This window comes from Neoarius graeffei, chromosome 15 (assembly GCF_027579695.1).
Source record: "Neoarius graeffei isolate fNeoGra1 chromosome 15, fNeoGra1.pri, whole genome shotgun sequence".
Lineage (NCBI taxonomy): Eukaryota > Metazoa > Chordata > Actinopteri > Siluriformes > Ariidae > Neoarius > Neoarius graeffei.
The window spans coordinates 51,782,690-51,795,804 of record NC_083583.1 but is presented as its reverse complement, the minus strand read 5'-3'; the positions used below and the strand labels follow the sequence as shown (position 1 = coordinate 51,795,804).

The window sequence follows — 13,115 nt, the reverse complement described above, 5'->3', positions numbered from 1 at the left end:
TGGCAGTGGAAGCACTATTTGCATGCTGCATGTGGAGAGAGTTAATCTGTGGCATCTCCTTTCTTTTCTCTTCCTGTTTTTCCACATCTTACCCCCCCTCCCCAATCTTTATCTCTCTCTCTTTCTCTCTCTCTCGCCCTCCTCTTACCTAAACCAGTAATTATCGCGTTTGTGATGGCTACTATAATACCGATTTGCCTGGGTAAGCTCTTACCATATATCACAACCTATGATGGCCACTCATAAAACGTTAGCGCCACTGTAAATTTCTTCACGGCAGAAATATACACAGGCACATTTCCAATGAAATTTCACTAGACCCCTGTCTTGTCACAAGGACCTGTTTTAACCGTTATTGTTTGTATAGCTGTGCTCACATATTACACATTGAATAAATCAAATGTTTCTGGTTTGCTGTTTAGTTGAAAAGGGAAGCCTAGAAGTAAAACAAGAAGGCCCACTATGGCTGTAAATCTTTATTACAGTACTGCTTTTGTCTGAGTCGCTTTAAAGCACATGTTCCACATTTGTCCAGCATGTTACTCTGTGTAAGTGAATTGGCTCAGCACAACCTCCAGCCTCATCATTTTAACATACAGAACAATAATCATTCATCATCTTTCCTCTGATCCTGCCAGCTTCATCTCTTTACAATTTCCAGCTTCACAGTTTGCTTTTTTTTTTTCCTTTTTTTTTTTTTTGAAACTGGACTGTGATCTGTCTGACCCGATTTTGTCTCTCTTCCCTGCTTACCATGCTCTCTAGCTATGAAGATAATAAACCGTTTATCAAGTAAGACCGTCAGCTAGACGTTTCTTTCTCAGCCTCGTAGTTTCCCTTTCATCACTCTGCCACACTCGTCAGTCTTCCTCTGACTTCCAGCTCCCTCATCCTCAGTTTAAAATGCCCATCCTCCATGTTTGTCAGTGCTCTTATCTGTCAGCGAAGGTGTCTGAAGGTTCCCTTGAATCTTCACACACCGCTCCTCCTTTCTCCTTTTTCAGTTCCTTTCTTTCCTCTAACTCTATCTCTTTGGTTCCTTAGCTAGCCAAGATGTGTTGTCAACGCCTCCTCAAGCGTAATGGACCGATTTGAAATGATTGCAGTCCTCAAGTGCAATATTCCTTCTTTCCTCCTTCTAAACGCAGCTCAAAACGACACATTTCTTCACGTAGTAGTGTGGCACACACCAAATTCCCACACTCTAAATATCTTAATATGTGACTGAGAACCAGATTGATACACGTGCATATTTATTCATTTCGTATTTATTCAAATCTCGGTTTTGTTCCCTCACATTTCTCATTTCTCCCAGCCCCAGGTCAAATGATAAGGACCTGTTTTTAAAGCTTTATTACACCATGTATGTTTTTCCCTCTTTTTATTTATTTATTTAATTTTATTTTATTTTTTAGTAGATGTCTTAGTTTCGAGCCATCATCAGTTCCTATTTTAAAGCCTCACAACGTGCTGCACCTGGAGACTCACAGTCGGCGTTATGTGTCTGCGTTTGCAGGTCCTGGGTTCTAGGAGCGTTTGCCTTGCTGTGTCTTCTGGGTCTCACGTGGACCTTCGGTTTGTTGTTCATCAATAGCGAGTCCATCGTGCTGGCCTATCTCTTTACCATTTTCAACACCTTTCAGGGCATGTTCATCTTCATCTTCTACTGTCTGCTTCAGAAAAAAGTGAGCTTTCATTGTTTCCTACAGAAATAGTTTCTTTAAAAATATTTTTCAACGTGTATTTAAAAAAAAAAAGTACATTTTATATATTGCCTTAGGTCGCCTGTTAAAGTTGTATCTCAGAATGAAATCCCGAGCCCGTTTTTTATCAGGGATCCCAGACGTCCGCTATTTAGCGGAATTCCACTATTTTTCTAGCCAAAGTGGTGGTGTTTTTTTTTTTTAATCTCTTGTATATCTGTTAAAAATATGTTTGTTTAAGTAAAATGACCAGCAGAATACGTTCTGATTTGGTTTGCTTGTTTAGCGATGTTTTTGTCAGCTTCATTTGTTCTCGTTGACATTCGGGAACACTCGGAAGTTAAATTGATGTAAATACCGCGAGACTGTACGTGATAGAACGAGAAAACAATATGGCTGCGCCCATTTGCTAGAAAATGTGTTTTAACTCCGTTCGTGCTTTTGTTTCTAATGCGTTGAACTTAATTCAATATGCAGGGCTGTGAAATTTCCACGGGTTCTGTCGCGAAAAATATCATCTTCACAAAACGTCTATTTTTGCATTAAAAATCATTGGGGGGGTGTCTAGTCGGTTTTAATCGCCTTGCACGAGACCGGCGGCTCAATACAGCCGGACTCGCGGAGTTTTATGCCAGCTGAGCGTGGAACACGTCTTGACTGCGACTCAGGAGCAGTGTTGCCAGATTGGGCGGTTTCAAGTGCATTTTGGTGGGTTTTGAACATATTTTGGGCTGGAAAACGTCAGCAGTATCTGGCAACACTGCTCAGGAGTGCATGACAGAGCTAAAAATAGCTATTGCGTGACCTGGCACCGCGTACGTGAATTTTGTACTTACAGGGTGCAAGATCAGACATAGTTAAGATGCCATCAAAAAGGAAAGCTAAGGAGGTGTTCGAGAGAGATGCAAAGAGGGCTAGAAAAGAACACACCGACAGACTGAAGGAAAAGATGAAAAAGAACAAGTTTGCAAAACTGAAAGAGATGGTGTTAAAGAAAAGAAAATTAAAAGACTTTCATTAGATGCTGTTTGACAGACTATGAACATTTTGTAAATAGCTTTAATAGAGGAATGCAAATACTATAGAACTAATAACTAATAGCCTTACTGAAAGATGAATTGAAAGAAATAGCGGGGAGTGATGCAAAGAAGAATAGAAGGAGCCAGAAGTAAAAGAAAAGATGTAAAATATTAGATCAGAAACATTAGTTTTTTTAAACTTTTGCTCTGCAGACAAGAGACATTGTGACAGATTCTTGGAAAAAGCCAGGACATAATACAAGAATTAAGTGTAATTTGGAAGACAACAGGTATCTCTCACTTAAATATTGAGCATGATTTTTCACAAAGTCATTTTGAAAGGCCTATCAAAGTTTTCTTTTATTAACATTTCTTTAAATTGTTATTTACACATTTTTTTTTACTTTTATTTTGATTCAGAGATAAAATACATAGGCACTTATTAGATATTTCAAGGTATTTTACATGGATCTTTCATTTTAAAAGAGAAAACTGTTGATAGGTATTTTATATGGCAAAATGAAGACCAAGACTAGTCAAATATTTACTTGTTGAGATCAATTTTTTACTTGCAGGAAATGCTCAGAATACACCATATAACACCTAAAATGGCTTGGTGTCTGGGACCCTGCGGGCCCCAGACCCCCCCTTTTCCTCGGATTTCTTATTTACAATTTCACAGCCCTGAATATGTCATGGAAAAAAGATATCGTCCATAAAAGAGATAGCGGAACAGTGTCCGGGTTAGAAGAAGTATATTCTTCAAAGCTACATTTTCATCTAATTTTTATAAATAACAATTTTTTTTGCCACTTATGTCATTGATTACAAAATATGGCATCAAATAGATACACATTATTGTTAAATTCTATGTAAAAAATGTGTTCTATAGCATCTTTAAATGTTAAAATCTCAACAGCTTCAGGGGGCTTCACCCCCTGTACCCCCAGCAGGGGCGCTGCCCCTGCACCCCGCAAAGGGCTTGCAGCCCCCTTGACCCATGCTGATAGTTTCTTACATTCCTCTATTTTTTTTCAATTACTGCTGGGATCCCTGTTTTATGCACTATCTCCGGTTGATAAAATTGGTGATAGCTGTTGAGTTGTTAACAGAAACACACATCTAGGACCTCACAGGACACAAACGGCTTTTGAATTGCAGGTTCGTCGAGAGTACAGCAAATGCCTCCGCCACACATCTTGTTGCAGCAGCTTGCCAAGTGAGAGCTCCCACAGTTCCACAAAGACAGCAACAACAAGGACAAGTGCTCGCTACTCCTCCGGCACTCAGGTAAGCTCAGTACACTGCACCGGGAAGAACCAAGCTGACCCAGTTTCCTCTAGCTTTCAGGAAGAGATGAAGCACATTGTGAATAGAAGGCAAGGTTGGGAATTGCAAGCTGAAATGATAAAATAAAACGTGTATTATAAGTAATCTAGGATGAGTCTGTTATAGCATGCCGTGACGAATTGCACTGATTTTTCAAGCTTTCTGACAGATTATATTTTTTCTACGTACGTACTCCTGAATATCAAACTATATATCTACATTTTTAACGTTTTGTTGACAATGTGAGAAATATGTAACAGAAGAAGGGAATGATTTGGTAAAACAACTACTCTGCGAGTTCAGGGTTATGATGTTGGTAAGAAAATGATTTTGTCGAGAGAGATACATACACTCACCGGACACTTTAATAGAAACTTCATCATCTTCTTCTCCCTCGTCCAGCACTGTTGCCAGGTTGGGGTCCATGCAGACCCCGTTGATCCACATGTCATATTAATTGGAGCATAACTTTGCACCAGATGCCCTTCCTGCCACAACCCTCCCATTTCTGGGCTTGGAAAACAACCATTCACACACATTGGACAGTTTACAGTAACCACATGTCTTTGGACTGTGGGGGAAACACAGTCCAAAGAACATATAAACTTCACACAGAAAGGCCCCCATCAGCCACTGGGCTCGAACCCAGAACCTTCTTGCTGTGAGGCAACAGTGTTAACCACTACACCACCGTGCCGCCCTAATAGGAACTTGTCATTCATTCTAAGATCCCCGTTCTTGGCTGCAGGAGTGGAACTCAATGTGTTCTTCTGCTGTTGCTTGCTGAGATGCTTTTTTTGCTCACCACGGTTGTAAAGAGTGATTATATGAGTTACTGTATCCTTCCTAGACCGCAGGTTGGCCTAGTGGCCACGGTCGGGTCATACCAAAGACCATCATAAAAATGGTACCTACTACTGTCCGGCAAGGCACACTGCAATACAGATACGAGTGGGGAAGTCAAACTCTTGCAGTTACCAGAGGACTAGCCCCTCCCACTGTACCTCGAGCAAGAGGTCGAGGGCTATCGAAACGGAGATCAGCGCCACACCCATACGCTTTAAAGAGCTGGTTAGTACTGGGACAGGAGACTGACTGGGAAGACCAGATTCTGGTGTGAGAGGGACTTTGACTTGACTTGATATCCTTCCTAGCAGCTTGAACCAATCTGGCCATTTTCCTCTGACCTCTCTTATCAACAAGACGCTTCCACCCACGGAACTGTCGTTGCTCACTCAGTGTTTTTTGTTTTTCGCACCATTCTATCTGTGTAAACTCTAGAGACTGTTGTGTGTGAAAACCCCAGGAGATCAGCAGTTTCTGAAATACTCAGACCACTCCATCTGGCTCAAACCAACACCCATACCACAGTGAAAGTCGCACTTTGAGATCACAATTTTTCCCATTCGGATGTTTGAACATTAACCGAAGCTCTTGATTTGTATCTGCATGATTTGATGCATTGTGCTGCTGTCAAGGGATCGGCTGATTAGATAACCGTATAAAACAGCAGGTGGCTGGGTGTACCTAGCAAAGTGGCTGGTGATTGTATATTTCTCTTACTGCTAACAAAGCGAGTTGACATTTAATTGCTGTCTTTGTTAATCTAACAGAGTCGAATCAGAAGAATGTGGAACGACACTGTAAGAAAGCAGTCTGAATCCTCCTTTATCTCAGGGGACATCAACAGCACCTCAACCCTCAACCAAGGTCAGTCAGAAACCATTGGTGCTACATTAGAAGCATTTTAGTCTCTTGAACTCTTTTGGGAACTAACGCGTCTGTTATTAATTCAGAGCTAGTGGTGTTAGGTTATGATGGCGTTAAGATATTTCCTTTGCCAGTAAATTTTTGCTTTAAAATACGAAACTACAAATGGGTCACAAATTAAAGGGAAAACAATATAACATGATCGAAAGTATAGTTCTGTTAGAGGCCAGTCCCATCAGGATACGAGAAATGTGATCAGTCATTGCGTTTACATGCACATCCAAATCGAGCTACTGTCGGTAATCGAGCTAAGGGTCCCAGCAGGGGTGCCAGAGAAATCCAATCCTACATGCACACAAGGAAATCGAGCTATTGTGTGAGGTACATTGTGCACCCAAGCCACAGGTGGCGCTACACGCCCCATCGTGTTGGTACACTTCCGGTTGTCGTCATGAAGAAGAGCTATTCAAGAGTATAAACAAAGTTATCAGTTCCGTGTTCTGCTCGCCATTTTCTCTTCTTCGTTCGTTCGTTCTCCTTGTTCCTCCTGACCTCTTCCGCTGCTCGCTACTACTACTGTTGTCATGCCGACCGAGGCTGTTGTGTTTCCCGCTTGTGGTCTCGTCACTCGTCACTTCCGGAAGGGAAGTAAGTAGCTCGACTACGTAGCTTGATAGGGTTTACATGCACTAAGTAGCTCGGCTACAATCACATAATCTAGGTCGCGTAGCCTGATTACGAGAAATCCAGTTCGGTTCGATTTCAGCCGAGCTATCACTACGTTCAGACTGCAACCTGAAACGACCCATATCCGATTTGTTGTGAAATCCGATTTTTTTGTTAGGCTGTTCACATTGCCAATTATATGAGACTTGTATGCGATCTCCAATATGAACAAAAAACGACCCAAAAGTGTCCCGCATGCGCAAACTGACACGTAATAAGCACATCTACGTAATACGTAAACAAAAAAAAAAGCGCACTCTTCAAGTTTGCAAGTAAAGCATGGAGATGAGGCGAGACCTGGCGATGTGGTTTTTGTGGCGACGGCGGAACTCACACAATAACCTGGTATTGTGGAGGCGATTGAGACTGAGACTGATTGAGATTGTTGTTGTTTTCCACCAAAGAGGCGGGATTAGCCAACGCAGAATAGTGACGTTTGTCTCTTGTTGATGACGTGTAGGTCGCATGAATGCGACCTGTCCGGTCAGACTGCAGTCGCATGTGAAAATAACGGATATGCATCGGAATTGGGACCACATATCCAAGCGGCCTGGGTCGCATGTGAAAAAATTCGGATCTGTGTCGTTCAGATTGTCAATAACAAATCGGATACAGGCCGCATATACCAGGTTATTGTGTGAGTTCCGCCGCCGCCACAAAAACCACATCGCCAGGTCTCGCCTCATCTCCATGCTTTACTTGCAAACTTGAAGAGTGCGCTTTTTTTTTTTGTTTACGTATTACGTAGATGTGCTTATTACGTGTCAATTTGCGCATGCGGGACACTTTTGGGTCGTTTTCCGTTCATATTGGAGATCGCATACAAGTCTCATATAATTGGTAATGTGAACGGCCTAACAAAAAAATCGGATTTCACAACAAATCGGATATGGGTCGTTTCAGGTTGCAGTCTGAACGTAGTGTAAGGTGTTTCCATAGCATTTAGAACTTCGATTTCAGTCGAGCTACGGCAGAAATTCGATTTTCTCTATGTGCATGTAAACGCACAGATTGATTTGGAATGACTCTTCCTTTTTAAGCGTGCGTGGCCCTACAGCATAACTGAACAACTATTTTTTTGTTGTTGTTTTCCTTTAATTTGTTAACCATCTGTGCATGTTGTAAGGTCTAGAAAAAGGTAGCCTCGTCCAGGGTGTGTGTTTAGTCTAAAAGCCACATCCTGTAGAAGAACTGCACATTTTAGTCTCATAAGCTCCTTTGCTCCCAGACACATCAGTTAACCAGGATGTACAATGACCTAGTGGATGTTGTTTGAAGGACTTAGGAAAAAAAAAATGTCATTTATTATTTAGCCAGGGCACAAATGTATGATGATGAGAAGATGATGTTCAACTCTAGCTGACCCGAGTGGTAAGGTTGTGTTCCTCAGTTATAGCTTTGGCTTGCTCTAAAATGCTAAAGCAGTCCTTCTTGCATGCATAAGTCAGGAGAGGCTGACATCCTTTTCCTCTCTTCATGCTTCTGTTCCTCTGCACCGACTGAGACAACAAATATTTCAGAAAGGACTTTCTTCTTTTTTTTCTCTCTCTTTTTTTAAACTCTCAGTCCTGATGAGTGCAAATTAAATTCCAAATGAATACAGTCACTCATGAAACGAGACGCTTACCAATTGGTATCATCTGTCCACATAAGTGTCAGAATCCTTTAGATCCTTTTTCCCCTTACAATTGAACTGGTTTGTCGTAATAATAACATATGGGATTGATAAAATGATGACAGCCAATGTTTGGGATACCAAGCAGCTCAGTAATAATTATCCTGCCATCAGAACAGCTAAACAAATCTGAATAAAACATCGATTCTGCAAATATCAAATAAGACGTTTCATAAAAAAAAAAAAAATAATACTAATTATCATGAGCCAGCCTTTAGTCATCATTAAATATGAGAGTGTCTATCTTTGTATATGTGCTCTGAACTTCTATCTTCTCTTCTATCTTGCTGATCCAGGAATGACGTCCAATTATCTACTAACAAACCCTCTTCTACGACCCCAAGGCACTAACAACCCGTACAATACCTTACTGGCCGAAACGGTCGTATGTAACACTCCTACGGCTCCTGTCTTTAACTCTCCAGGTGCGCTTACTAAACCACTGCATTTCTCTGTGGTACTCTGACGCCTGTGCTGGTGCATTGTAGTCTCTCTCTCTCTCTCTCTGTTCTATAATATACAGATACGTATATGAATTCCAAATGGAAGGCATATACCAGAACTTTGTCTAGACAGAACTGAAATGTTTATTACCCTGGAAACATTTCAGTATCGTCTTTGATATACTGTACAATTCCTCATTCTAAGCCTCAGCCTTTTTTTTTTTTTTTGTACTAGAAAGAGTGATCCTGTTTATTTGCTTCACAGTTCAGTTCCTTCCTCTACAACTATCAATATTGATTTTGCGATTCTGTTGTATTTCCGTGCATAATAGGTTTCAGCAAGCTGAAGCTTATCCTCAAATATGCGGCGTGAAACTGATACCTTCTGCACTTTTTTCTGTTATTTTTTTTATTTTTAAATTCTGTCGGAATTAAAGCCAATTATGCATAATCAAGTTAAAATTGATTGGTGTCTATTTCACTAGCTTCAGCCTAAAACACAATTAAAGCATATGTGACTGTGATTTATAAGCGGGCCCCAGGGTGTGACATTCAAGTGCTGTGACATTTTGGAAATTGATGTGAAACCTTAATATCTATTTGCTCTGCTTTTTTCCCCCTCTTGCTGCATGCCTCTAGCGACCTACAGAGAGACAAGTATGGGAGTAAAACTTAACTTTGCCTATCAAATGTAAATTTTTTTTCAGCATGATTTTTTTCCTAAAAAGGCACAATCACTGGATTAGCCTCAAACCATCGGTATTCAGTGAGCAAGTGGTTCAGAAATCTTTAAAAGGTGAAATTATCTGGACTGACTAGTACATGGAGTGGGGCGAAAAACAATTAATCGATTCTTTGAATGAAGCATACAATCAAAATCTAATATCTTCAACAATTTTATAATAATAATAATAATAATAATAATAATAAACCTGTGTTAATAGGAAGCTGCAGTTAATCAGTATGAATCAGAGATGCCACGAAAAGGAAAGAAAAAACATCTGTAGCACAAATGATGGAGCAGTTGTTTTTGTAACCAAAAGAAAAAAAGACTCTCTGACTGTGCTACCAGCAAACACTTACCACGTTGATGCCATGGCACATATGGAAGTCATGTCGGTTATATCACCACCACAGATTAGATGTAACTTTAGGAAGTAGCACTGAAAAAGTCATTGATGCAACACTCTGTCAGTGATGTTCCAGATGTACCGTACACCCTGTGACATTAGCCATGACGGATTGTAACACCTCACACTGCATGACGCAGGATGCACTTAAATTTAATATGAGCTAATGCATCAAGCCTCTATTGAAGTCTTTTGATAACACCCATGATGAATACAGTAGGACAGGATTAAAGACTGATACAAAGGGGTACATAAGCCAATATCTCACTGGGCTTGCGACAAATTGCGAACGTCATTCGCGAGAGAGTTTCAAAAGTGTCTTGAAACATTCGCGGGGCTTCTCAGTTTCCTCGCATGAGTCGCAAAGTGTCGCTCCTTCGTCGCTGAAATTTTGAACATGTTCAAAAAATTTGTGCGACAAAGTTTCTCTCAAAATAGCCGCAAATGCGTCGCTGGTGTCGCAAAGCCGTCACGAACCCTTCTCAAGTCAGTTTCCGTGAGACAGGAAGTGCGAGTTCAGCCAGTATCTCACTGGGCTGCGACAGCCTGCGACTAGTTGGAGACACAATAATTGCGATAAAATATACGAATATCAATTCAGTGTGATTCCAAGTGAAAATTGTCGCTAATTCGCATATTTTAATGCAATTGTTGTGTCTTCAGCTAGTCGCAGGCTGTCGCAGCCCAGTGAGATACTGGCTATACAATACATTAAGACCATTTAAATATTTTATAAAAATTTCACATCATGGGTATTGGAAAGGATAAATTGTTCGAAAAATTCATTACACCTGTTGATGACTTGACTAATACAGGATATTTTATTGAGCATATTAAATTATGACAAACATTAGAAAGAAGCACTGAAAAAGTTGCCACTTTAATTGAGTTCATATAAACTTCTGTCATGACAGTTTTAACTCCTGTGACACAGGAATTCAGTCAGTCAGGTTCAATGCCCAAACTGATAATCAGTTTTTCTTTGGTTAATCACTCTTGGCAGAGCAGTTGGGTGCCTTGCTCAAGGGCACTTGAGTCAATCCTGCGAGTCAAGGGAATCAAACCAGCAACCTTTTGGTCCCAAAGCTGTTTCTCTAACCATTAGGCCATGGCTTCCCTGACACAGGACTTACTTACATTTAATACAAGCATCAAACATCTATTAAAAAGTGTTTAGACATCACCAGTGACTTTTGTTTTATTATAATAATTGCATTGAATATCCTGGCTAGTCGTTATTTGGAAAAAAAATAGATGTGTGTGTATATATATATATATATATATATATATATATATATATATACATATATATATACAGTGTATATATATACTCTGTCTACACTCACTGGATATGAGCAATTGTGCGCTCTGATTGGCTACTCTATGACTAGGATATCAGCTCATATACCGTGAGTAGAGAAAAACAAAATGGCGGAGCGTATTGCCGAACCAACTGAGGACGAAAGAAAAACTCTACTCAAAAACAAAATCCCCAAAAAATACAAAAAAGCAACAAAATATGGAATAAAAGTATTTGATGGTATGAACGTACCTTTTTGATTTTTCAATAATTATTATTATTATTATTATTATTATAGCATTTTTCACAAATTGCTACTGTCATTTCACGGGTTTGTTTACATTCTAAGCGGAAATTATTTTGTCAGACGTTTTGTATAAAGTTTTCATGGATTGAATTTGCAAAAAATAAAAATAAAAATGCTCCGTTTCTCAAAATCCAGTGAATGTGGATAGAATAAAACAGTTATTCCACTCAATCTCGTCGTACATTGATTATAGCCAACTCTGTGCTGTTTTTATATATATATATATATATATATATATATATATATATATATATATATATACATACACACACACACAGAGTACCTGTAAAGTATAGCATTCATCTGACTGATATGGTTATCAGACTCTCTATGAAAATAGCATTGTTAACTCCAGTGCCACTTGCAACACACTCCATCCAGATAATGAGCTATAAATAAATATCATAGAGTCACTACAACCACTTTTCTGTGCATAATTGGAATTAAGTCATAGAGATGCAGTATCCTATCTTCACTCCTCATTAAATTATTATTGTTATCACAAATGGATGATATCATCTGGACTCTTATTAACTTCTGCAGGGAATTTAAATCAGGATATCTACGCACTAGAAATTGCTTTACTTTTCTATAGCAGCTGCTATAATTTCCCTTTGTGTACATCTTCATTCCAGATAGTATTCTCACTTATCATCAGGTTGTCTACATGCAAACTATTTTTGCCCATTACCAGTGAGGAGCCATATCACAATAAAACCCACACTTCTCTTCATTTTCACACTTATCATATTTGTAAGGTTTACCACAATGTTGCCTTTCACTCCCCTTTCTCTCGATGCCTAGCTCCTGCCAAGCATCACAAATGTTCGTCTCTTTGTCTGTTTCATCTTTTTATTCCCTTTTTTATTTCCAAGACCCCCATTTGAGGAGGTGCCAATAACTGCTGACCCAGTGTAGTCTTTATGGTGTTAAATACAGAAAAGGGGTGAAAAAAAAACCCATTCGAATCCGTTACTGCGAGCTGTGAGGAAAGCACAGAGCTGTCCGCTTCAGATCGACCTTTACCTGCCCAAGGCAACAACGCTCACATGCCCACTCAATTAGCTACAGACTTAACGGCCCAGCTCACAAAAACAAACCGAACTGTGACATTTAATGAGGAGAGAAGCCTTTAATTGTCTATCAGATTTAATTTGCTGAACCCTTGCTCACGTTGATTTTGTCAGTGATTACATCATGTTTTGTAATAAAATCATTTGTTTTCTTTTTGTTTGTTGTATTTTTTATTTTTTTGTATTTTTGTTCCTTTCTTTTGTCCATCAGCTACTCTTAGGCCAGATAGCCTGAACAGACAGACATGATGTGAGTTGTCTAAAGTTAGTCATTTCCACTTGCCTGTCTGTCGTGCTGTTGGATGGTTGCTTGCTGGCTTCTTCATAGTGAGAGACTTGGCTGTCTGTGTTTTTCTTCTTTTTTTGGGCCCCTTTTTTTTTTTTTGGCCATGTGCTTTTTTCATTTCCTTTTTCTCATATCCTCCCACCTCCCCACACAACTCCTTTCTCACTCCCCTTCCCAAAATAAGCTGGAAGACTGATGAATTATGTTAATATTCTAACTTGCCCATCTGCGGCTCCACTTTGGCAGTGTCCTTTAAAAAGTGTTTGTGATGTTTGTGCTGTTTTTTTTTTTTTTTTATGTTGTTTAGGATGTCTTAATTATCATGCATCTAACATCATAATAAATGCTTTAGATTTAAGTGTCATGCTTGAAATCTAAAGCCAGTCCTAAACAACATTTCATTATATATATATA

At 39.6% G+C, this 13,115-nt stretch overlaps 1 protein-coding gene across 9 annotated transcripts in view; it reads left to right on the top strand.

Annotated features, from left to right (window-relative positions):
- Positions 1–13,115, top strand: part of adgrl2a (adhesion G protein-coupled receptor L2a) — a 244,320-nt gene that overhangs the window by 230,025 nt on the left and 1,180 nt on the right. For 3 of the 9 annotated variants that reach the window (XM_060941582.1, XM_060941576.1, XM_060941575.1), the window contains 3 exons: positions 1,517–1,685; positions 3,884–4,012; positions 5,665–5,761. In XM_060941582.1, the coding sequence (XP_060797565.1) occupies positions 1,517–1,685; positions 3,884–4,012; positions 5,665–5,761 (395 nt within the window). Of the gene's footprint in view, positions 1–1,516; positions 1,686–3,883; positions 4,013–5,664; positions 5,762–7,800; positions 7,859–8,458; positions 8,588–9,244; positions 9,263–12,626; positions 12,666–13,115 lie in introns of those variants that run through there. The other 6 variants (XM_060941578.1, XM_060941580.1, XM_060941577.1 and 3 more) reach the window with 4 other exon arrangements.